General features: G+C 35.2%; 1 protein-coding gene across 2 annotated transcripts in view; it reads right to left on the bottom strand.

Annotated features, from left to right (window-relative positions):
* Positions 1-25,964, bottom strand: part of SEMA3E (semaphorin 3E) — a 134,876-nt gene extending 108,912 nt beyond the window's left edge. Inside the window, exon 1 of one of the 2 annotated variants that reach the window (XM_061352221.1) lies at positions 25,052-25,964. In XM_061352221.1, coding sequence (XP_061208205.1) covers positions 25,052-25,096 — 45 coding nt within the window. In that variant the 5' untranslated portion in view covers positions 25,097-25,964. The remainder of the gene's footprint in view (positions 1-25,051) is intronic. The other variant, XM_061352220.1, reaches the window with a different exon arrangement.
* Between the last annotated feature and the right edge of the window lie 1,693 nt (positions 25,965-27,657).

Here is a 27,657-nt window from a genome sequence, read left to right on the forward strand (position 1 = left end):
TTAATAACTGAAGACATATACATATGCCAGACTATTGTAATTCAACTAATCTTAGAAAAACATTTGCTTGTGCTTTAAATTGTTATGCTTATAACAATTTTATACAAAACTGATATAAAATTTAAAATATAAATTTAAATATATATAAACTATTTTAGAGAGAATAATAAACAAAAGCTGTGCTAGATTATACTGCCAGATAGTCATTTTCATAGCCATCTTTTAATAATTCATCCTTTTCTTACAATACATTTTTATATTTTTCTCACAATAAAATAATGAAATGATGTTAAACTGCTAGATGTGTAGGAAAAAGTTAGAATTACACTTAAAATAATAAGAAAATCAACTAGTTTATTCAAAGAGTTCATAAATCTCACTTGAAAATCACCTGTTGTTCTCCTCAAAGACAAGTGTATTTCAAAGGGCTATGTTATATATAATTTTAGAAGTACATGGATGTTTTCAGAAATTATTCATTAAGAGAATTCAATAGTTAATGTAGGATTTTCAAAAGGATTCCAGTGGATTAGATAACAACTTGGTCACTGAAATCCTAAGGCCTTCATTGAAAATGGTAGCTAACATGAAAGCATCAGTAACAAAGTTGCACATACGCAGTCACTGATTAATGTTATACTGTACTGAGTTATAGTAGACTCGAGCTAAACTAGAATCTGAGCATGAACAGAAACTGCTTTAAAAATGCAAGCCAACAATAGGAGAAGTATTCAAGTGTGTAACTCTAAATAGATGTATAAATTAAAGAAAACTATATTTTGCTTTCAGGTTACATTTGCCTGAAAAGAAAAAATACTGACCTAGGGGGGTTTTGGGGGTGTTTTGCTGTGTTGTTTTTTTTTTTTTTTTTGGTAGAAAATACATTTTTAATTTGCCCAGAGAAGCTGTAGATTCCCCAACACTGAAAGTGTTGAAGGTCAAATTGAACAGAGCTTTGAGCAACCTGGTCTAGTGAAAGGTGTCCCTGCCTATGAAGGTGGGGATAGACAAGATGATGTTTAAGGTTCCTTCCAGCAGAAACCATTATGTGATTCTATGGTGAATTTTTATGAAGTAAAAAAAAAATTCTATAACAAATTACGTTTCTTATATATTTCCATCAAAAAACCCTTTCCATAAATAATTGCAAAATCAGTCTGCATTAGTCTTTTTATGAAGCAGTAAGTCAGTAGGGATGAGTCTATTAGCACAGTTATCAGTGCAAATGGATTGAGTAGAATCCCTTGTTAAAATTTTATGATATTCCAGACATGGCATCTTAAATGTTGTGCTTGTAGTTATGTGTCTGTATATGTAAGACTTTGATTTAGTACATAACTAGGAATGATGCTAAAAATTTTAAAGCGTAGCTTTGTGGATCTCATGAAGCTCTTCATTTGTTATATCAAATATCATCACATTAATGCTTTCTGAACACTGAATGCGTGCAGAGTCCCTATATTTATCCAAACTATTAAAGTGACAGCTGCTTCTCTCAATTTAAAACTAATTACTCCTTATTAAATGTCTCTGAGTATGCTAATGAAACATACTTACATATGTTTCTAAAAAAAATTTCTACCCTAGAAGTCTCTTTTCAAAGAACACTGCTGAATCTATACTTCTCTCACTCTCTAAGTTTTTTGCTTTTAAAAAAAGCAATGTGATGTACGTCTTTAGTGTCTAAAGTGTTCCATTTCTAGTGCTTTCTAAAACAGTGAAGTCCATTAAAGTCAGAGAAAACATTATGCCATACATAGCAGAGTATCCTTTTCAACCAGAACGATTTTTTTTCCCTAAGGATGGAAAAAATATGCTGTGGTTAAATAGAACTTCCTACATTTTTTTTTTCTTTATTTTTAAATTCAGGCATGCAGTAGCAGCTAAAATGATATATTTCATATATTTGTTCAAAGGCCAGTAAAAAAATGTGCATTAGATGAAAACTGAACATTAATAATGGAAGGGTATCAGAACTGCCTTTATAAATTAAGAGTCTATTGACAGTGAAATTGCACTAAGCCTGGACATGTGTATGCGTTCAGCAGAGTTGGACTGAATTATGCCAAATAAGACATGTCCCAGAAATTTGAAGGATATAAAAGAATATTATAGCAATTTATCCTAAACCTGCGTGCACAGTACAGGCTGTGTAATTTCAATAGTCAGAGATATGAAGACTTTTTCTTGTACCAGAGATATTCTTAAAGGAAATGTTATATTATAGGCACTGCTAGATAAATATTTGGGTTTAGACATATATGTTTATTGAGAAAACTAACTTTATTTAACTAATATATATGCATATAACATTATTTAACTAATCTATATATAACAAGATCCCAAAGACAGAATTATTTCCTCATGCCAGTTAACAAAACCTAACTAAAAGTATGCAGTTGAATTTCCATGTATATCAATTAGTGAGGTCAGTTTTCAACATGTACCTAAACACAGCTAGCCATACAAAACTATTCATCAATATCCATCAAGAAAACTAGAAAGTCTAGGTTATGAGGCTTTTAAATTTCATGCCTCTAATTTGGCCCCAGTAACTGTGATAAATAATTCTTCTGTGATAATCTTCCAGGTAGGTAGTAGAATTTCCTTACTGTTGCTTAGGTAGTTCCACCTAAACTGGGACACAGGTGAGTTTGCCACCCTTTCTTTTCTCATGTTTGTTCAACACCTAACACAATGGAGAGTTGATCTTTACTTCACTGGCTCAAGTTATTAGCAAACTCAGTGAATCAATAATTCCCTGTTGAATTCATGAGAAAGGCCAAAGATTGAGTGGAAACAATAAGCAAAACACTGAGCTTGGTAGCCAGATGTGATGACTGCCTTTGTACACAAGAGTTTGAAAACGTCAGGCAGATGTCAACCTTTAGGAGAGGTTGTTCCTAGTCACAGACAAAGCAAAGGTCTGTACTGACACATTCAAAACCTTGTTTGAGCCTGTTTAACAGTACCACTTGCCTGCCACCCTCTTCCCTTCCAACTTTCTGGCTAGGTATATGCTTTGCTGAGGTAAAGAGAAAAAATAAAAAGCTAATCCATACTGACACATATAGGATGACTTGCTTCCCTGCAGTCCTTCCTTTTCACACCTGTTTTGTAGCTGAAAGGAGAGTGACTAGAACTTCCTCTAGCAATTGAATCTAACGAAAAGTTAATGTGACAGGGAGCATGCTTCCAATTGTTTATTCTTCCAAATGGTCTTTTAAAATTCTTACTTTTGCCAGGATGATGCGTAATTTTTATATATAAAAAAAAGAATCTCCTGTGCTCTAATTCAGTTATGTTTTGAATATCTTCCTTTTAAAATAAATCCTGTAATGGTTTTGTTTATATTGGGGAAATGGGCTTCCACTTAGTTATTTATCATCCATCATCTCATATGTGTGCTGGCAAGGAAGCAATAGGTATACTGAACCTGCACTGATGTAAAGAAATGGAATTGATGTAAATCCAGTGAAGTTATTGCTGATACGAGTGGCAATGGTAGCTAGTTTGATTATATTAAAATTGAGTACTGGGATACCCCACTAACTGGCATAATCTGTGAAAGTGTAAGTAGAAATTTATGTACATGTAACATAACAAGGAAAATTTTAATTCCTAGATTACTCATGAGACAAAGGGGCACAAAATCACAAAATGGGATATAGAAACCTTTATAAGTAGTTTTAAGTAATGTTAAGTTTGATGGCTTTGTAGCAGTAACAATGGAAAATTACTGAGGTGCATGATGCATAGAGAAAAAAAAATAGAGTACAGCTAGAGAACATACTGAGAATTCTCACAAGATAAATAGTTATAGTTGGACTAGTTTTAAGAAAAGCAGTCTAGAAGTACAGGACACAGGGATAAGGAGTATCTGGGAACTGCAGGTGTCCAGGATGGGCTACAGTTAAACTAGCTGATAAGTAGGAGGATAGGAGGATTATTATGTCTCTGGTGCTAACGAACCAATTAAACTGGTATGAGCATCTACTGCGCGTGCTTCAAAGGCTGCCAGAAGTGATGAAGATCGTTGGAAGAAGTAAACGACCCTCAGAGACCACCACCACAATTCTGTACGCATGCGGGGAACTCTCTGGAAAATGATGTAATCCACATGTAGCCTCATGAATATGTATGTATGCCCAGGGACTATATAAGGATGGCTTGTATAGCAATACAATGTTAGGAGGAATTATCCCCCGTGTCTCCCGGCGCCGCAATAAAGAATACCTGCTTGTCAGCTTGAAAACTTTGTTGGCAAGTTTGTTCCTGGAGTTTTCTCCGAATCACTCTGTATCCCAAATTCGAAAACTATTCTTTCAGAGAGATGAAAAGTGTGGTGCTATTGAAATATTTGCTTCATGAGTAAGTGTGTAGTCACTCCAGGAAAAAAGGTGTTTGAAGTGTGATGATCTAAATGCCAGGTGTATTTTACAGAACAGCATTCATTAAAGAAAAAAATGATCATCATTGTCATCACCAGGACTTATTCCTACTGTACTGCTACAAAGTTTACATTGATTTATCACGCAGAAGTTGTGAAACTGTGTTTTTACCAATACTTAGAGCAAATAGTTAAGCCAGATGACACAACATGTCTCAGACTCTTCAGGTTTCTCTTCTGTAAAAAGGTTATAGAAACAGCCAGGTGTGAACAAAATTTGCCCAAAGGTTATTATTGCACACTTGCCCAAACATCTTTTTACAATCAATCACTTCAAGATGTACAGGTTGAGACGAGACATATTCTTATTGAAACAATCACTGCTGTAATCAGGTTGTGCAATCTCCTAAGCAAAACTCTTCCAATACTGACGCTTTCTGCTCTGAAGGCCCCAGTTCTCTATGATTATGTTGGAGACTATTGGCCTTACACGTGTTTTCGTTAAAACAGAATTCAGCTAATCAATTGAATACACTGAGTGGGAGAAAACTGGACAGCCTTTTTTTAACTATGAACATCACGCTCTCTCTGAATAACCACTATTTATCACTGCAGGTGAACAACAGAACTTTCTCCTGGTGAAAGACACATGGTAATTCAATATATAGGGTGAAAAAAATATTGCTCCACAAGATGTGTGTAGGAATGCTTAACTGTCTAGCTGATGTATAGTGAAGTAGAAAACTATATCCTTGATTTAATTAATAGTCCAGGAAACTGGCTATACTCCATGGATCTACTCGCTAGTAAGCTGACACACCAGGGATCTCTGCTTCTCAATCACATGTAGTGAATGGGAATTGTTAAACTCTGTACAAGCTTTCAGTGTCCCACAGGCTACTAAAAATTGGTCTTGAAGAGAAAATTGAAAACATGAGTTTTGTTGCTTAAGTCGCAGCATGTTATGCAGTGTCTTTTGAAGGTCTGGATTTACTGGTGGGAGAAGGACAAAGTGGTTAATGGCTCTTCCTGTCAGGGTGATCTACAAAGCTAAAACATGCTAGCCTTCATATTATAACAGTTCATCTATTTCCCAGACAATCCTACAGGATTAAGGAATCTGGCTTTAGAACTTCAAGTGGTATTAAAATGGCAAGGAAGCTTTATTTAAACACCAAGGTATGATACTGAAACAATGTATTTAGCTATACAAAGATTACAAATAATTGAGAGTTTACATCTCTTAATATAGTCACAAAATTAGTAAGCAATTTATAAAACTACTTACTGAGAACAAGAAAACAGCAATCATATTATGCCTTACAAGTTACAAAAGAACATACTGCAAAATACAATAGTTAATAAAAACAACAAACATATTTACTGAATGATGAAATCCAAAACAATACAAGAAGCAAACAGCAAATGGCAAGGTGTTCAAATCAGTATATGGACTTTTTCTCTAAAGATCATTGACATACTCTAAAAAGTGAGCATAATTTTTATTATAAGATTATTTTATATCTGTACTATTATTACACCTTAAAAAAAAAAAAGGCAGTATTAATTTAACCTAAAATTTATATATTCATTTGAGCAAGGGTATGACTTTTCAAAGGTAATGTGTAAAAAATTCATGAAATCTAACTCAATTTTCCATAGGGTGAGCTGTGTACTCATAAGGAGTAAAAAGATACAGATACATACATATAATCTGATTCATCTATCTTGCATTTATCTGGGACCAGACTTAAAATTTTCTGCAGTTCTTGTTGTTATTTTAAACAATAATAAAACCAATAATATCACAATATTTCAAGTAAAGAGAAACCCACATCTCCTTCTGAAATTTGAGGCAGTAAAAAAAAAAAAGCTGTTTTGAAAAATTGTATTTTTCAAGCCAAGTGAGAATTTAAGGATGTGTCAGGCTGTGTCAGAGCACAGTGCTGTATAATGCAATATAGTTCTTCAGTTCAAATCTATTTTCAGTGTGCTTATGCATGCTGTCCTGAGATGACCAATTGTAGATGCAGAAAGGCAACACTAGTTTCCATTCCAGCAATTCTAAATAGCCAATTTGCCCTAAAATTGCTTACCTCAGATTATATTCCCAAGCATAGAACTAGCAATGTGAGAAATTCAGAGTTATTGGCCTGACTTAAGATGGGACATGCAAAGGAAATCATATCTGAGGGATTCTTTTGTAATTCTGTATCTTCCTCTAGAATATTCTCAAACTTCCATTTCTGATCCTAGTTATAGCTACAAGGGTGAAAACAAGCCACAAGGGAAATAGCAGAGATATTTAAATAAAATATCCAAATATTCAATATCCCACATCATTGCTTTCTTTGTTTTGGTTTTCATTTCAGCCAAGTAATTGTTTTTGAGGGTGCCATTATGTGAATCTTTGCTAGTGACTAGTTTCAAAATAAGTCAGTTAATTCTCATGTTTTCATTGTAGTGTGTGTTAACGATTTTCCTAGAATGTGGGTAAGGAAAATAGAAGTTACAGCTCCAAATGACAAAATGGTTGGAAAAATCAACAAGCTTTCAAACATCATACCTTTTCCATAGGTCTCTCACAGGTACATTTCTACCTCAAATGTAGGATTAGGATCTTACAGAATGACAATAATTTTAGTTAGATCAAGAGTGTCCTACCAGGGAAAGCAGCCCAGCTGTCACACTGATTACAGATATGAAAGCTTAGAAAGACCTCCCCTCCTCCAGGGGATATGTGACTCTAATGGCAATATGGGACAGTGTTTAAAAACACAGGTATTGGCCAAGATTAAGCTGACAATAATTTATCAATTTAGATGAAACTCTTCAGTTGCTCCTCTCTGACTTACTGCTGTGATGGCCTGGACCTTATAAAGAATGAGAAGGCTCACAACATGAAATTCTTACAACAAGTTGTGAATTATATACCCATCATTATTCTGGTTGTAGCATGTTAGGAGTATGTATAGGCACAAAGCCTGCTGAGGTAATTTTAAGCAACCATGCCAGGGGAAATGTGTTGCAGTGGCACAGACTCGACCAGTTTTGACACATCAACCTGTATCATCCTGAAGCCAACTCCAGTATTTCTTTAGAGGTTGGTTTTGTGGATTTTGGTTTGTGTTTTGGGGGGAGAGGATGGAAGGGATGAGAGGCAACAAGGAATGACTTTCTCCCTTTCCTCCTGGCCACCTGAAATTGTTTAAGAGCATGCTCACGGATTATTTATTTTCCGGTAAAGGTTCAGCTGTAGAGTCCTAAGTGCATGATAGCTCTTATGGACTGCAGAATCATAAACAATCGGAAACTGGGTGTGGATTCATTAAAGTCCTGAAAAATTAGTCATATTATTTTATGAATCAGAAGGGAATGCTCTGCTTCAATCTAATTAGTTACCATCAGGGCCTAAACTCAGCTTTACTTTCTATCAGTACAAAGTCATCAGCATGCCACAAATACCTCCACAGATTTAGTTAGCTATGAACAGAAAGAATGAAGCAATGTTTGATAGGTTCACACATCTTCATTGTTAACTTAGGTTTTTACTCAATTCTCATTCATACAAGAATGCCTAAGCTAAGTTTAGTACTTCAAAGTGAAAAGTCCAACTTGGGCTGTGGTATGTGTGTCAGTTCTGTCCTGATTTTGCAATGAGGATGCAGTGAAAACAAAACTAATTAAGCTTCCAAAAACACAAGTTCCCCCCAAATTTGGAAAAGATTAGAAGACACTCAGCCAAATGAAGCACTAAAAAGTCAGAAGATACGTTCACAAAAGTCCCAAACACAGTGTTCAGAGGATATGCTGTACTTGAGCTTCAGCATGTGAAATATAGTTCAAATATCATTTGAATGACCTGAATGCATGCAAAAAAATTAATACAAATGTGACATATGCAAGTAGGGTGACCTTGTCCTTTTTATTCTCCTTTTCCTATGAAACATTTTTGTAGAAATATCTGGTCATCTGCTGAAAGACAAATTAATCTTGAAATTACATATGAGACAATGCATTATTCATCACATATTTCTGAATTCATTATGTACTGATTTTTTACAACTAGAACAAATCCCATGTATTTTTATATCGTTAGTCATCATTATAAAATACTTATGCAAAGGAATGTAGACTTTTTACACAGAAACAGACAGAAAAGGGTATTCAATTTAAAAATGCTCAGCTTGGAAAACAAAAAGGTGCCACTTATTCAGTAGTCATGAATGATCTATTGTTCTATTCTTTTATATCACTGTCTTCCCAGATTATCCAAGGGCAGAAAAAAGTTTTCATCTGCTGTAAAATTCTGTAAAATAGCCTGAACAGTACATCAGAAATATAGACTATTAATTTGGCAGCATAAATTTCACCTGGGAATTCATTGCAGATTAAGAGCTCACATTTGCCTTAGATCAAAAGTTTAATCATTTTAACTAGTTGATGTTTTTCCATGTCTCAGAGTGAACACATACTGATACTGGAATTCTTTAGCTTTTTCATGTTGCAGTGGAATTTTAAAGGAGCAAATGAAAAATAAAGCTCGTATCTGAAAAAAGTTGAAAGCTCTAGGAACCAAAAGTTAGACAATTCCATTACCAAAATAAAATAAGTTATATTCTCAGACAAATGTTTTAAATAATGGATAATTTGTCAGGAAATTTCTGTACAGAACATGGAAAGTACCATAAAGGTATGGTACTACTTCTGGTGGAGAGAATATTAATGACGTTGGCCAAGAAGCCTATTAGCCGAGGTCAATGAGGTAATGCAAAAGAATAATAAATTAGAAAATGTCTTGGACATCTCTCTTGTACACTGATTATCTGGCATAATAAAAGAAAACATTTAAGGAAGTTCTACTTTGCATGTTAAACGATTCCTTCTTGGAATGTTTTGTTTTGGAACACATCAAAGGAAGCAATCAAAGTTGAAAAAATAGTTATACTTGACACAAGTAATAGTGATGGCATCAGAATTAAATTTAGTTGTCTTAGAGGAGGAACAATATTAAAAAAGAAAAAACACAAAAGAGAAAAATTAAACTTATGGTACGAAATTTCAGAAGACGTTTGATTCCAAAAGCAAAACATACAAAAATAAAATAAAAAGGGCAAAAATAATTTAAAGTTAATTATTTTTTTTTATTAATAGCTGGAAGTTACACAAATGCATGATATCTATCATACATTTTCTTTGACCCTGAAGAATCATGAAAATAATCTAAAAAACCCACAAAGCAAAGTAAAAAGAGTTTTAGATTTTTTTATTTCTACTTTTTTCCATCAATCAAAAAGCATTAAAAAAAAAGAAACAGTCCACTGAGGCCAACAGAAGAGAACCAGCCATGACACATAAATTGATGGGGATTTGATACATGAACAGGTTATGATGAAATGAGAAGTTAACATGCATCAGCTCACCTGTGATAAAAGGGTGCCTCTGAATTTGGCCCCAAATTACAATGATTCTGTGAAGCAACTTTAATGTACTTGCAGCAGGCTGTGAATGTGCACCCTAATGCCACATGATTTGCTAAACTGCTGCAAACTGAGTGTGCCCCTGACTCCTTTGTGATTTGCAAAGTTACAGTGAAATCTGAAGAACAAGTAGTCAAACTCAAAACCAGATAAATTATCTGCAGGATGCATAAATCACCTGGGCTACCTTGGAATAAATGAGCAGCTAACATTTCCTTGTGTTTGTTCTTTGCAACAATAATTTAAGAAAATACCTCTTCAAGACATTTTTTTTTTTTTCAAGTATTTATGATAAACCTTTGTCCTAGAGAAAATGTACCAGTTTACCTCACTGACAAGGAGTTATCAGCACTTATTGACATTCATCAAAAAAAGCAATTTTGCCAAATTTGGGCACTCTTAAAATGGGGGATCAGACTTTCCAAAAAAAGTGCAATATTTCAAAGAACAAGTGCAAAGTTCTTTCAATTTACTGTCCATTTTGTCCAATATTAGGCAATATTGGAAAAATACTGTTTTTCAAGAATTCTCTGCAATGTTGAGCACTGTATTTTTTAGAAACTAAAGCTTATTCTTAACCTTTACATTTCAGAACCTATGACTTAACCCACTGTGCCTCAATTTATTAATATGGAAGCCTCAGCATCGCTAAGACAGTTCATATGGGATTTCTGATTTAAAAAACTGATAGCAAAAGTAAGTGCTCCTGTGGAGACTAGAATTGAAAGACAACTCCCGTCATTTTCTCTTTAAAAGTGTTGCTACTGTTTCTGGGAATTGAGAGACCACAAAGCCTGTTTTTACATTCCTATGCTATCTGCAAAATTGAACTTAATTAACAGTCTCTAGATAAACATTACAAAAGAATAAATGGCAGCAGCTTAAGGAGAAACTTGGTTTTATCAGCACATTAGAATTTTGGAATGCATTTACAGCACAATCAATAAAAGGAAAAAGGTTAATTTATCTGACTTAGCATCTCAAAGCACTTTAAATAAAATGTTGCTGTACTGAAGTACTACGGAGGTTACTAACAGATAAAATTGCTTGTTAGCACAACATAAAACAATTTATTACTAGTTTATTGCTCAGAACTGAGAGTGACACCATCTAAGATAATGCAAAGTAAATAGAGAATGCTTTTGTTTGCCTTACCCCTACATTAGAACATTCTCTAATAACCATAGATTTTATTTTTAATCTTGCTTGTGTATATACTTGTCATCAATTAGCCTGATAAGTTTGTTTGTCTGTTTGTTTGATTTTAACTGTTCATATTACTGTTTTGTTGAAAACTAGCTGATATTGGTATAGTGGGCTTGATTTACATTAGATGTAGCCCTGTCTCACTAGGCTGGCTATCTGATCTTTAAAATTCCCAGTCCATACGTTTTTCTATCAACAGCTCTTTCATCTCCCACAGTCATATAGAGCTTATGTGGTCTTTTTTTCCCATATGTTCTTTTCCTTTAACACCATGTTGATCTGGGGAGCCTTCTTCAGTTCTGGGCTTTTTGCTTTAGCATTCTCTTTCTAGAAAGCTCCATATGTATGTACATCTCCAAGACTCCCCTGAAAATAAGATCAGGTTAAAATCCTATATGGAAGGGCTGAGATAAAAACCTTAAGCCATCTGAAAACAGGGACTACCACATAAACTCTCTTCCAAATACTCATTTATTGCACAATCCCTTATTATTGGTAAAACACAATAAAAATAAGAAGCAAAACACACTTATTTCTTATTCTTAATCCTCGAAAACAAACTTAGTGCCTTTAACTCATAAAATAAGAAAATATCTTTAGTTAAATTGTGCTTGGTGATGAGGTGGACTTCCTAGAAAGAACTACCTGTAACACAGGAAAAGCCTGAAATTTCCATAGGAACTATTGTAAAAGATAATTGTATTACCACCGAACTAACAGTAGGTTATCTGACTTCACACAGAAATACCAGTTTGGAAGGACTAAAAGAGAGGATGATGATTTATCATGGTAAATATTATTTTATTCTTTTCTGATGGAAACAAATCCAAATTCCTAAGAAAATCAGGCATTCTTGATCACACTGATCCTTAGGACACAAACCGTTTATCAGTTTCAAATTTATTGGGAAAAGGGTGGGGAGTAAGGGTAGTCTATAAAACATTTAGGTTTTCCTAGTTTCATGAAACTCAGTAGTTAAGAAATGGAAATACTCCATTAGTTCCTTAACCAAATAGGAGAACAAAATTAATGATCCAGTTAATCCAATTAACAGGCAACTGGGCAATTAACACATGTAAACTGGCTGGTCAACAAGCACATGAAGAAACACTCATCCTTTGCTCCTTTAAAGAGCCAAAAATGGGGTTAATAAATATAAAGAGTTCCAGGAATAAGGTTGAAAGCTACATGAGAGAGAAATAGTTACTATAAAGGGGGACTTTAGTGTCTGGGATACCATTATGTGTCCAGCAGTGGGAAAACGTTAGGGATGAGGAAAGGTGAGTGTGGCTTTGAAAGGATTGAGTGACTTGTTAAGAAATAGAGATACTAAAAATGCTACTGATAAAGAGAGTACGGTCTTAGAGTATTTCACAGAATCATAGAATCATACAATCATAGAATCATAGACTCATAGAATAGTTAGGGTTGGAAAGGACCTTAAGATCATCTAGCAGGTTAAAGAACAAAGAAAGCCCAAGGGACATGAGGTACAAGCATATAGGAGACTAGAATACATTTCTTTCACTTTTCATGTTTATTTCAGCTTTAATGATTGCCTGCTACTGAGGCATGTCTTTGTTAACGCTTCTTATTTCTGGTGTCAAACATATTTCAGTCTCACTAGGCAAAAAGGTAGGTAGAAGAAAGTTTTATTCTCACATGTAGGTTAGATAATTCTACTGGGGAAAAAAAAAAAACAACAAATCTTTATTGATTTGGCAAGACTTAAATACCTGAGGATCCCAGGAGCTTGTTGAAAGTTTTTCATAGAACTCAAAGTGAATCCAGATTTATCAAATCTAACAGATTATTAACACATTATCGGTGATCCAATCAGCTCAACAGAAAAACTCTCAATGAAAAAAAAGAACTGTGATTCTTCTTCCCCCCCAAAAAAAATATTTAATTATAAAAGATTTGGTTTAAAATTGCACACAGACATGTTTTACAGGTATTACAGCTTCTCTGAGTCACATTGTATCTCTAATTTTCACCATCCAAGATAGCTACCAGCAGTTGTTTACTGAGTTTCACCATTTATGCTTTCTGCAGGTATGAGGTCTTTCCAAGGGTAAAAACCAGTAACTGCTTAGGTTAGGAACAGATGAGTTAAGTCCAATCAACAATGTTAAGGTCAGCCTCGAGGCTTTCTAATCCAATTATACAAGCTGCTCTCAGGAGGTACCACCACCCTTTAGCACTCTCAGATGCATTTTTAAAAGTCTGTAAACAATCCTGTAGCGACTAAGTAGTATCAGCATTATTACAATCCCTATGAAAACAACTGCAGAACTCCATGATGCCAACAGAAACACACTATTACCCTGTGCTACTGCAATGCAGCTACAACCACAATTATGGGACTCAGGTGAATGTGGTAATAGCTAACCTCTACCACCAAAATTACAATGTTTGTCAAGAGCAGATCTTACAGAACGAAGGACCAAACACTTACAAAACAAAACCACTGACAGATATTTCACAGAAATCAACATCTGCGGAAACTTACCATCATGTTGTGAACAGTTAAGCACAGAAGCCAAATGACATCAACAAGGTTGTAGCAGGATTTCAGTTATGGATATAATGTATGACTAATTCAGAAAAACTCTGAAGCACCTTTTTGTCATAGACTAGAAATCTACTTTTTTTCATGTTAATTTATAACTTACACCTTTTAAAGTAGAAAACATGCTAAGACATGACAAATCTAAATCTTAGATATTCCCCATGGGTCCTGCAATACTCCCAGGCAATAGTATCAGATATCAGTACGTGTCAATATGTCTGTTACCTTTCAGCTATCCTAGGGTAGACCATTTATATGCTGCTATCAAATTCACAATGCACTTCAGGAGCTGTTTCACAAGAATGTATAAACATCAGATATTGCTGTTTTCAGATCTCTATGCTCCAAGATATTTGTTTTGTTTTACTTTTAAATTAAGAGTACAAGGAGTTTTCAACAGCCCAGAGATCTAATTTTACAGCTCAAGGGTTTTAGTGCTAATACACATTAAAGCAGTAAACGTGAAACCACATAAAAAAAAAAATCCAATCCATTAACCTGATATTATGAAGTAATTTGTTATGTTTTCTAACAAAAGGGTTGTTCTGTGTCAAGAAAATTATAGAGACCTTATATAGCACTTGTAACGTCTATTTCACAATTCCAAATGACAAGTACTCACAAATATTAATGTTCTATATAACCTATATAAGAAGCATTTTCTGAAAATACCATTTTCTTTGTAACAAAGTCTCAAGCCTTTTCAGAAGTGTTTTAACCAAAGAATAAAACAGAAAAAGAAATTACACACATAAATCAAAATTGTCAGAGTTTCATGTTGCTTTTTAATGCCTGAGGTATAGGCAAAAGAGATTGGTTTTAATCAATCATTCTACAGGGACGAACACAAAGACTTTGATCTTGCAAACAAACCCCAACTTAACTTTTAATCAATGGAGTCATTTGTCTGATTAAAGATACACACGCGATCAACTATTTCTGGAATCAAGTTTTAGGATATGGTCTATAAGGCTGCTTTGTGCACAGTGAAAATAGCTTAAACAGCTTGTATGTAACCTCTGTTTATTACTGCTTCTTAGCCAAAAAGTAGCTTGAGCTCTGGCAGGTAGCTATGATAGTGAATCAGTTTAGTCTAAGCTGTTCTGAAAGCTGCTTAACCTAACTCAGTATATCATGCTTAACCAAAATCAGCATATTGTGCTTAACCAAAGTCAGCATATTGTGCACTGAAGCAGATGTAGCACACATGGATCGTTCCTGTGGTTCAGAGATAGATGTGTCCGGCAGCTATGGTAACTACTTACATTGCTCAAGTCACTGCTCAAGTGACTGTATCTTCATCCTCATCTTCCAGACCAGATCAAAGACACACTATTTATTAATAATATATTCACTTATACGTTATCAAGGCAATACTGCTGCAGCTTGTAAAATCTGCAGTAAGTCATTCTCAGTTAAAAGACTATCCTTCCTAGAGTAACATCCTAGACCTATCATCAGATATTCAACTCAAATCCATCTCACCTACTTTTATCTGAGTAGAATCTAGGCCTCTGGTTTAAGCTGACAATTATTCTCATCAGGAAAGACAGAAATACACTTCCAGGCTAAGTGCAACAACCAAACACGTCAGTTTTTCAGAAAGTCAGGAGCAAGGAATATCCTGTCAACTCTTTAGTCACAGAAGTTTGTGAGAGGTTTGCTATCGTAACAGTGAAATAAGGCTTCTGTTCTATTTTTATTAGTTTCGTATATTTAAGAACACTGAATTTAAGAACACTTAAGAATTTAAGAACACAGTGCTGCATTCAAAGATGTTGGAGAACTGTTCTTTACTGTGACTGTTTATCTCCTACACATGAAGCATTTTATTTGCAAGAATTCAAGTATTTTACAAGTGAAATAACCAATTGTAGTTTTTGAATGTTGACCACAGAAGGTCCAGTAATTCAACAAGGAATACTATGGGATCAGTAAAGAGCTTGGGACTGTTTACAGCCTGGTTCTAAGCTACCATAAATGCTCAACCTGCTGAATACTTTCACACCTCCTTGGTAGTATATTTACAAATTATTGTTATCTCAGATGCTTGTGTAACCTGAAAATATGCAGAAGGACATGGTCATGCCTAAAATAAGCAGAGAAGAGAAAATAATGACTTACTACATGTAAACAGAGGCAGATAAAGACAAGATCTTTTTTCAGCGAGAACATTAATAAGAACAAGATCTCTAAGACATCTTATGTCTCTCTGGGCTCCCAGACAATACATATTTTCAGGGTTTACATCGTATCATTTGCAATCAACTCAGATGAAATATTTAATACAAAAAGGAATGGGGTTATTTTCCTTTACTCTTTGCCTTTACCACACACCCACGGGAAAGCACTTAGCTCAATCATAAATAAAGGGCTGCAGGAGCTCATGGAATTGAGCAACACTTGCTAACCTTTAGCTTTCTGGCTGAAAAATGACCTTCAGTGATGACCCCAGTGAATAGTGCTATCTGGAATAATTCCCTCACATCGAGCAACCTATTATTTTACTATTATTAAGCTTTAGTAGCACTGCTGGGAGAAACCATCAGTTAAAGTAGAAACAAGGTACTGACCCTTAGGTATTTGGGCACTGTTGTTTTCTGCAGTTTAAGGCACTTTTCATTCATTTTGTACAATTTCCTTTCACCAGTGTCAGGAAGATCAGAGTAAGAGAAGGGCAACATCTCTGTGATGTTTATTGCACATCAACAAATAAAAGATATATTTACAGCTGCATTCACCATTTTACTAGGCCTATTAAACAAATGTGTTGTAAAAAAAAAAGCCTATAAAGCAAACTTAGCAACAGTCAAAAGCCCATTGTTTGACTCCCCACAGAAGCTTCAATTGCTTCACAGTATGAAGTCAGGAATCCTTTAGATAAAAATAAACAGAGAAGAAGTAGAGAATAGTTACATTAAGAATGTTAAGAGGAATGAAGTCTTCTTTCACTGAATGCCTGTCCTCCAAGCACTTGTTCCTTGGTTTAGAGAATTATTTTGCAAATAGATTGCAAAAAAGCCTCATTATTATACTAGAGGTATCCAATCTAGTACCTTTCGAAATTGTTTGTAATAATTTTTTTTGGGGGGGAGATTTAAAAAAATAGAAACAGAAGAAAACGTTTACATGCTGCACTGAATTAGTAAATTTTCTAAACCCAGAAATTCTTCACTACTGATGAAGTAGAAATGTTAACAACATGATTTGACAGGGATCATAAACATCTATTTTTCCTTAGGAGCTGCTGCTGCCAAATCACAGTCTGAAGAAGACTATATATTGCCTGTCATCAAATTATTATAAATAATGAACGTCTTCTGCTCATCAGTGATATTTATTTTTTTCTTTCTCGTGTATTTGGCTAACAATCTTTGGTTGGTTGAGCTTGGAGGGAGTTATTTTTAGTGAACAACTTTTTTTTTTGTCTTTTAATTCTTCTGTATTCTGACATTTAATATTCTCAGGGATCTTTTTAACTATGCTGTAATTGATCGCATGAACAAAAATCTCATATCTCTCATATAACCCCCCTTGGCTGGAAAGTTACCCTTCACAACTAGGTTTCTGATATAAAAACTCCTATCAAGCAAATTCAACTAAGAACGGCAATACAACTTTAGAAGGTAGATGTTGTATGTCTGTGGAAATTTAGTCTTTGCTAGTATGTTATTGCAGGGTTTCCTTTATGTTGACTTTTTAACCTGAAGAAATATTGAAAACTTTAGTCTTTAATCCATTTCTTGGTATTGAAGATCTAATTACCAGGAGTCAAACAGTGACAGGCAGGTGAGTTACAGAAAGTGCTATGGCACCAAGTTTCTCTATGGAAAGCAAATGGACAACAGGGCAGTGAGTATTGCTATTTCCCGGTAAGCTTCATTGATTTTGTACTGTAAATGTATGAGGTAAATGGATGGCACTTCCATCAGGCAAATGAAGCTTTAGTCTGAAACACTGTACTGAATTCAAGGACAAATCTTAGGTCATTGTATGTAACTACAAGATTCCTATTGGCTTTTAATAAGATTTGAGCAGATTCTGATTGACAGAAGAGGTAATAAAGCATACCAAGTACTATATTGAGACAAGGTAGCAAGACATGACATAACCAACCACCAATTATCTGCTTTCACTTGAGACTAATAAAAAGTAATCTAAAAATGAGATTCAATTTTTAGGCCATCAAAAATTATTTTTCAGCTACATGAGTGATCCAAGTTTTGCAGCTATTGGCTATACACACAGTCTGTGTATCATGCCAAGGCGAAGATGTTTGGCAGGCATCATTTTGTTGACAACTTTGTGGTTACAGAACTCTTGTACATACTTGCACAGAAACTGTAAAAGAAACCTTTTACATTACATTATATTCCTGAGGTTCTGTAAATTACAGGTAAAACAATCATGAGAGTCTAGAAGAGAAGCAAAGATTCATCATTAAGATGATATACTCACCAGAGCAGTGTGGCTAAACAGTGTAACCAGATGCCTGATCATAATTGCTGCAATTTATAAATCCTCTGAAAAGGCCTAGCACTAAGAAACGTAACAGAGAAACCCTGAGAAGAAACAGAGAAGCACTTCCTTGTGTTTATAATGTCATCTTCCTACAAAATTTCTTACAATAAAATAAAATCTTCTCAAAACACTTTTGTTTAGGGGAATTTTATAGACATGAAAATCATCATAGGGTGAGAAAAAACTGAGCTCATTCCTGCTTTACATTGTTTTAAAGAACAGAAAAAGTCTTTAGACTGCTATAAAACAGTTTGCTAAAGGGATGAAGCATGAGTGAAAATATCAGTTTTTTGCTTCACCAAAACTAACAGAAGAGGAGAAAAACAGTGAAGTCAGCCTTCACCTTAATTCTTTAAGAGGTGAAATATCTCTTTCAAAGTAAGAACTTTTAGCTTTGAGGATCAGAAGAACCAAGATCAAGGGACAAAGGAATTTGTCAATGTGGGACGATAAAAGTGGGGAAAACATAGTTTGGTAACATTTGATTCTGAAGCTATGCTCCGAGACAATTTATGATGGTTTTGTTTTAACATACATAGTAAAGTCATTCAGTTCCTCAAACTGGGTCTTGGTGATGACCATTTACTTTTTCCATCAATTTAATAAAAGATTTTATTTAAAAAACTTCTCAAATATTATTTTTTTTAATTTATCTATCTCCTTTCCTTAGAGGAATTTGGAATTATAACTAAACTACACTACTGATTTTTTTTATAATGCAGTATTTTCATTCTTTTTCTAACATTTTATTTCATGTTTAATCATGTATACTTAACTGATTATTTAAATGTTAAATATTAACTAACCAACACAAAACATTGTAAATAGTATACTTAAGAAGGCTTTTTTTCCTGTAAAACAAAGATAATAATCTTTATAGCTGCAGGCTATGGATTTCTTTAAGAAATTAAGATTTTTTTATTAATGCTGGCTGCATGTTATAACTTCATCATATTTGCCTGGTTACATGAAAAAAAAACAGGGTGGCATCTTAAATAATATTTAGTATTCCCATTGCACACTTTTGGAATATTTATTGAACAAAAGTTTCTCAAAGGCCTGACACAGATAATCACCCTTGCACAGCCTTTTGTAAACCATACAAACAGCATTAATCCTTTTTTCCAGTCAAGGAAAATGTAATACTTGCTTTCAGTGAAATAATAATGAGTTTAAATAGCAGGTGGTGCTATCACTTTGAAATCAGGGAGGTAGCTGCATGGAAGCAGCAGCATGCAGGATATTCTGGTCTTGCACCTTCACATGGTAGTTCTTTAGAGCAAAAGCAGAAAAGTGATTGAAGTTACTCAGCAAACAGTCTGCTTCTTGCATCCCCTGTGGTGGTGCTTATCACCTCAGAGTTCTGCTACAGCAATACTTACAGAAGCCTTTGTCAACAAAATGTAGTTATGAAAGGAAGTAGCATGGATTCTCTGCCAAAAAATTCCTGTCTTTGTGAGCAAGTCCCTCTAGGATTACTTGGAAACACTCCTGAACTTACTGCTAGTCACCTCTTGTGATATGTATGAATAATAAACCAAGTTTGCTTTATTTTTTTTGTAAAAAATGAATTGTCCAGTGAGAGAGAGAAGGGATGCTAAAGCTCTCCTATGTACCCCACAAGTGATACAGTGTATTTGTGCATCCTTCCCTAAGATATTTCTAAGCTGTCACTGAGTTCTATGGGGACTTGGGAATTTGGGTAAGAAGAGGTTGCTTATTATCATTTTGGTTATCAGCTCGTATTCCCAAACACATTTAGATGTGGGGTCATAATAAAGGCTAACACAGGTCTTTACTTACTAAACCCTTGGAATTATACAGCTTTTTAACTCACTGTGAGAAAACTCCAAACTTCAATCAATTCTCCAATATACACACACATATTTTATACATACATATATATGTATTTATATGCATACATGTAATAATCTTTCTTTTCTTTACACAGATTTCTCTAGACTGTATGTAAGCACAGACCACAGGCTAAATTCTTATTCTGTTACATTCAAGATGATGCATATCTATCATGAATTAACATCTTTCTCAAATTTGCCTTTGTAGGAAAACTAATCTTTCTTACTTATTCAAAACCAAAAACTCTATTACAGTGAAAGCTGTTAAAAATAAAATAGACTTTTTTTGTGCATGAAACTGAATTAGTCATGATTCAGTTATGGGTCATGTGGCTAGTTACTAATTAGTTATGATTTATGTGGCCAGATGATTAGTAATGGAAAATCCTTTGCTTGAATATACTGACCTAGGTCCAGATTCACAAATATCTGTCTAAAAATTCCTTATATTTGTATTATTCAGTTTAGCCATCAGTACCTGAGTAAATGTTGCTGCCACCTAGCTGGAGAACAGACACGGATATCACGGTTAGGCATGATGAAACTCCTAGTATTAATTAAAATGAATTGTGAATTATAATTATCAAGAACGTTATAGGAGGTGTGGTGAAAGTCTGAGTCCTGCAAATGACAATGAAACATTTTTCTGCTATAACAGACCACAGCAACCCTTAAACATGATTAGCTAGACTTAACAAACAAAAATCCTTCTACATTAAATGTTTCATATTGCACATTCTGCACATTAATATCTATATATGAACATATATAACTTTTCCTCTTTAACTTCTCAGCTCTCCCTTTTTAGTTGTCTGCTGCTACTGTTTGAAATATTTATGCTTGGACAATAAATTTGCTAAGCTATATTATTTCTTTCTGAATTCAGTCTGTTCCTTCCACCTGCTGCTGCTTGACTTTACTGTGGAAAGTAACAAGCAGTTCCTGCATCATGTTAAAGATAGACATTCGGACGGATAAGATAGGAACAACTGCTACTTAACCCTACTTTTTCCAGACAAGATGTGCCCAGTGCATAGGTACACAACCTGAGATCAGGTGATGACAAAATCCCTCAAGTCCCTCCAATGTAAATGGGTAAAACAGAAAACAGATCCCTCAAGATCTGCAAATTGTACCACATAACTGTCTATACCAGGTCCCACTGCAACAACAAAATTGTACAGACTGCTGTAGGTGCTCAGCAGCCCAGTTTCATACAGTATTAACTTTGCTTTTTACCATATTTGCAAGCTAGAGGCAACAAACCACAAACAGAAACGCGCTGCAGAACACGCGTAGTATTTGATTTACACTATTAGATACTTCATGGCCTCCTCAGGCCTACATGTTTCTAGTGTAGCTCTGTTATGCTTGTATAAATATATCTCTCCTGTCCTCTGGAAACCCAATCCATTTCAATCTGTAATTAAAACAGCTTCTTTTTAACATACAGTATGTGCTGATTTCACCTTAATTATATATTTCCAATTGCAAGAACTCAAACTGGGGGATACTGGGAAAGAATTTAACCAGCAGCCTATAAAGAATAGGGTTGAAGCTTGGTTTCCATTAATACCTCATTAGGCAGAGCCTGTCCTGCATGTAAAATGAGCTAATGATTTTTAAATGTAGTTGTCAACCTATAACTTAAAAATGTAGAAATTTATTTCTCTCTAGTACTGAACAAGCAATACTACACTTTTACTTCTACAAATCAACATGAAGCTATTGGACTACATTATTACTGCAAGCAAGATCTTCATTGGTCATCATCAAACACTGGCCTTTAATGCTATCATACCACTAATACCACAAGTAGTACTAATTGCTGTGCAAATTTTCTGATAGAAACAAGCTGACAGCTTGTGGAAAACACCTGGTTATAAATATAGTATAGCTTACTAAAAATGAAGTTAGACCCATAAAATGAATGTTAGGTAGTTACAGGATTAATTCTAATCCTATATATAATGGAATAGCAAAATTCTTATGTTTGAGTTTACTGTGAATAAAGACCATTCTCTACCCTACTAAAAAACACCACTACCTTTTGCATTAACTTGACAGGTTTTACAGTAGTGCAAGAATGCAGAACTTTAACTCCCACTGAAGCTGAGTAAATGGCCACAGAGTCAAGCAGGGGTTGCACAATATATCCTTTAATTGGCAAGGGGATTGTGGTATTCCTATCCATCAGGTGACCCCTCTGCACAAAGGTTAGGACATGATCTTGTTGCAGTGGCTTTGGAGATATGAATGTGCTGCAGGTGAAGCTTGGTTTGCTGTGAGAGCAAAAAGCTCTCATTCACTGTCATTCCACTACACTTTCACTGAGCATCATTTAAAAACAAAATTAAAAAATATTGAGAATTTATAAAAATCACAGTCCCTAATTCATGGAAGCATTGTCTTGGCTCTTTAAAGTAGCAAGATTTTAAAAGAGACCAGTTTTAAGTACTTCATCCATAACAGAAAAAAATATCATGTCCATAAACCTCATCATACTCATCATGGAAGCTTTTAATTTACCAGTTAGTACTAGCGTGTTTTGGCCTGAATCCCAATTAAACACCAGCATCCATGGTTGCAAAGGGAGGCAGTGAGCAGGCCTTCCCACTTTCACGGTTTTGGCTATTTGCGGTGGAATTTTTAACTAAATTTACAGCTATTCAACACTGAAAATTTACACATATGGGCTTCATTGTCTGTATCACACAACTCACAGTGAAGGCTGGAGCAGCTTTGTAAAGAGGGTGCATGACCACCTCTTCGTAACTGCCCCATGCCTAGCTGGTACCCACAGCAGCCTTTCTCTGGAGTAAATGCAATTAAGATGAGGGACCCTCCTGCTGTTCCTGTTTGATTAGTGAATACAGCAACAACATTCACTCATTGTTTTCATGCTTGGTCGCTACATTCTTTTGGATGGGAGGACTGCAATAGCTGTTCCCAGGGTGCAGGCAGGTATGCCATTTCTAACCTTTGGCTTGGGATATGTGGCCAGGCACTCCCTGGTTGCAACACAGCTTGTAAAACCAGTCACATTTCACAAGTGTGAAAAACACAACAGGGTATTGTACAAGTTAAAATATAAGATGGTGATGTGTGTTTTCATGCTAGAGAATTTACTTGGGACAGATCTGTCCATGTCACTGGATCTGAATGAACTGAGATCAGGCGGGCAAGGTTTGGCGTTCTGTGAGAAATGGATGTTTTTAAATCTCCTTTAAAATATCAGAGTTATGATGTGTTATGGTCAAATTACTGGCTCCCTGCTGAAAATGGAAGTAGTATGCAGTAGTATACACTGATTCCAATCATGGGAAAAACAATTATTTCTGTAAGTAAGCACAGAAGCAGTTAATAGTCTCAGCACCTTAATGGGGAGTTTGCCAAAACTGGCAGCTAAGCCAGAGTCCTGAACCAACATAACAGTAGGTCTATTTGTCTCATATACTGTGCTTTTCTCATCTCCCTTACCCCATCACAAGCAAACAAATATCAATAATAATGATGCCCTTAGCAAATACATCTAGGAAAAAATCAATGTGTACATGCACATTTTCAACAGCAAGAGATGTGACAGGATTATATAATCAGCATATGCCAGTCATTCCTACTGTACTCTGTAACCACAGGTTAAAAAAGAAGTGGTTTATATATTAAAGGGGTCATATAATTTATTTTATTGAGAGCAATCAATTGCTTACTTACAAGACAGCTTTCCATGACAAGCCTCTCTTTAAATCATGTTTCACTGCCCTATAAAAGCAAACCCCATCTCTTATAGCTTCCTAGCAAGGCATTCAGACCAATTATCCTATTCAGCTTCTCCTTTCTTTATAATTGGTAATTTAGCTTGCTATATAAAGCACAATTAAACCTTGTTTAGACTAAAGCTGTCTACATGTGGAGCTGGAGCTGATACTAATTCTTAAATCTTAGCCATTCTTAAAATAGGTATCCTAATGTACTTCCCACTGCTGCAGCTTAGTTATCACTTTCATAACCACAGAAATGTTCTTGAGTGAATTAGCATTTGTTCATTCCCAGCTATGTCAGCAAAAAGACATTTTCTTTTTATCTCTGTATAAGAGGTAATATCAAAATGTTACTGATTGGCCAATCATCAATTTACCTTGCACACTTACATTTTTTCACTTCTACTGCAATAATTGTCTGTCATATATTTCTAAGCACATAATCAACAAATGTATGTACAGAGAACTGAAATGTCATGGTTGTGAACACATGTTTTATATATATACAGGATTAAAATCAAGTCATTAGGAAGAGTTTACATCATATTCAATCTACCATGGAACAAGAAGATATTCTGAAGGGGCTAAGGAAAAATGCATCATGCACCCATTCTTACTTAATAATTTAAAACAAACAAACAAACAAAAGTTATAAGTACTCTACATATGTATGTCAGGCAAAATAATATTTTTTTTCTTTGAGTAGCTCAGTTAAACTGCAAGCAGACTTACATTGGCAGTTAGTCATTTTAATTATAGTGTGATGACACTTGCTAGTTCAGAAAATGAATCATATGGTTGCACAGGAATTCAGTCTTTTGCCTTAGCTATATTTGTAGATGGATAGAATTCTAAAAGTGAAACAGGCATTTAACTGTTTAAGGATTACTTGATGCAAAAGAGTATATTTATTCAACAATAATTTCAGATTATCTTCTCCATTTCTTTTCCCCTCATTAGAGACTAGACATGCTTCTTACAGCATAGAGGATAAAACAGACTGACAAGCAAATATACTGTCAGGTGGAAGAATATTTCAGTAACCTAAAATCATCACTGTGAGTGCCTTAAATCTCCCTGAATTCAGTTTTTCATCCAAAAAAAAAATGGATGCAGTTTAGGACAAGGAAACGATTCACAAGATTTCTGGACAAGAATATATTACTCTGCCAAAGACCATAATTTAACCCTTAGGTAGTACATTTACTGAAGCCAATGAACTTGTATTAGCATAAAGTCTTTAAAAACCTGACACACTGACCTACCTTTATGTGACAGACGTAACCTTGGCTGCCTTGTATCTGTTGCATGACATCCAGTCGGTAACTCTAGTAACCAGGCATATAGTACCAGGATTAAAAGGTCCTGGGCAGATGCCATTCTGCCCAAGATGAAATTCTTGCTCTCTTCACTTAACTGCTGATGTTTGTTTGCTGTTTTGATGAGTTTTTTAAGGCTCCAAGTTCCACTTCTACTTTCCCAGTGCAGTTAGATCTCTCTCTTTGGTCAGTTTGTGGGGTATCTCTACGGGAAATTCAGTGTTCATCAGAGAAGCACACAGTCTCAGCTAGCCATTTGTCAAGCTGTGCAAATGTCATGTAAAAATATTCCCTCCCTAGGACAATTGTTTACAAAGTGGGAGGACATTCCAAGGCGTCACTCTGCAGTGTTGTGTCTTGAGCTCTCTTTAGTAACTCTGCCAGTGGATTCGGGAAGAAGCTGTATTTTCAGTCCCTCCTGCAAGGCAATTCATTCAGAAAAGGAGGGAGGGAGAGTGGAAAAAAAAAAAAGAAAAGAAAAGAAGAAAGCACCCTCCTCCTTGGTGCTCTTCAAAACTCAGCCCCTTGCTCTGACTTGCCAAACAGCTAGTTTTAATTCACCTTTCACCTTTCTTAATTAAAAACAAGAAGTGCCATTCCCTCCTGGAGTTGCAGGATCCACCCAGCGGGGAAGCCAGGCTGTCAGGCTGCTGTATTTACTGAGAAAGTTCAGGAGGGTTGAGGCAGTGTACAGTACTAGCTGCTTCTAGGAAGCATTTTAATCCACGTGCCGTGCACTGATTCCTCAATTGCTTTGTGGTTTCACGTTGTAAAGCACTGGGAGAAAGGTCAGAATTCCTCCCGTCCCTCCCTTTTGAAAAGTCATTTCAGCGTTTGTTCCTAGCTCAGTTTTAGGGGAGGATCAACCCTAGAATTAACTATTTAAGTACATTATCTCTTAGAGTCACTAAACATCATGCTACTAAGTGGATCAGAGTAAAAGATTCCAGCTGTATATCCTTTCTTACTTTAAAGAAAAAGCTTCCGTTTTGATTTTTTTTCCCCAGTTGTTGTTTCACACAGTGGCTTCTCCCCATTACATTTCAAATGTCTAAGTATGGAACCTTAGGTCATCTATACATGTCAGTATATTTACTTTTCAGACTAGGTGCCTGTAGGATTGAGCGGAATTAAAACATATACATACACACATACATATAAAAAGAAGATAAAAACCTGAGCCAAGCACTGTGATAACATGATAAACAGCATCAGATTTACAAGTGTCAAACAGCTACCTTTTATATTACAACTAACAAATACCAGAAAACTTCACCTCTTTTTCATGTCATTTGTAACTTAAAAATATACCCATGGCAGGAACTAAATTTTTATGCATCAAGACTATAGATCTATGTCTGGGTTACATTAATTAAGGAATGAAGTTCTCTGTAATTAAGGTCTCAAGCATAGAATCACTTAGAATTTTGTGAGGTGCATTTTAGTCATTAACAATTGCACTTTTTCTAATGAGATGAAGCATTAAAGTCATCTTAAGTCTTTATACATCTCATTGTCTTATACAGAAATAGAATCTCAAAGAAAGGAAAATTCAAACTAATATATGCATTTGACAATAATGCACTCAAACAAATTTGGTAGCCAACAAAAGATAATGATATCTGGAGAAAAAGATCTTAAAAGAAATTTCTGTATGCCAGCAAACTGAAAAGAATGCAGTACGATAATATAACAAAATGCTAATAATTGTAATAGCAGGATACATAGATGGGAGAAGACAGATCTGTTCAAGGAGAATAAAACATATGAACTACTAGGTCCAAACTAAAAAAACCCACCAACTTTGTTGAAAAGACAGAAGTAAATCATGGGAGTTTTATGTCCTCATGTCTACCTGCTAGTTCTCCAACAGCAGGTCACGTACACATACCTGGGCTTGTTTTAAATCAGCTGGAAACTGTGCCAACAGCAGTTAAACCACAGGAGCAAGAGCTAAATCACACAGCTATTTGTTCCATTTCTTGCACACCACTGCAGGTTGCACTGAATTTTATGCTGATGTGCCAGCTGTCTGGCAGTAGCTCAGCATGTGTACTTGAGACATTGTCAGTGGAGAAGGTAATGTAGGCTCTGCCTCCAAGCACTGACCTCAGCATGAGCAAGTTTATCATCTACCCAATGGGATTATTATTATTGGCACCTTTCCATAGTACTGAGGCATACAAATGTTCTGCGTTTGACCATTAAAATCTGCTGTAAAGGAGCATGATCTAGTGCCTGCTGAGGTTAGTGAAGACTGAAGATTTTCCTTTGCCTTTGGATGTAATTCTGTGAGTTCTTATTGAAATATTTGCATTTTTCTTAAAAAATATTTAATCAATTATTAGAATTCTCACAGACTCGGTCTGACAAGTTTGAACATTTCTGATTCTGAAATAGTCCAAATGGAATTTTTTTTGAAGGATCCTCATATGGGAAACTCAACACTCGTTCAAATTTAACATATGTATTCTCAAAAAGAACACAAAATCCAAACGTGAGCTCACAGTATGAAAACTGAAAGCATATTCAGTGAATAAAGCAAGCATTAG

Source organism: Neopsephotus bourkii, unplaced genomic scaffold (assembly GCF_033783945.1).
Source record: "Neopsephotus bourkii isolate Nb327-2 ecotype Australia unplaced genomic scaffold, CSIRO-AGI_Nbou_v1 NB_638, whole genome shotgun sequence".
In the NCBI taxonomy this organism is placed as follows: domain Eukaryota; kingdom Metazoa; phylum Chordata; class Aves; order Psittaciformes; family Psittacidae; genus Neopsephotus; species Neopsephotus bourkii.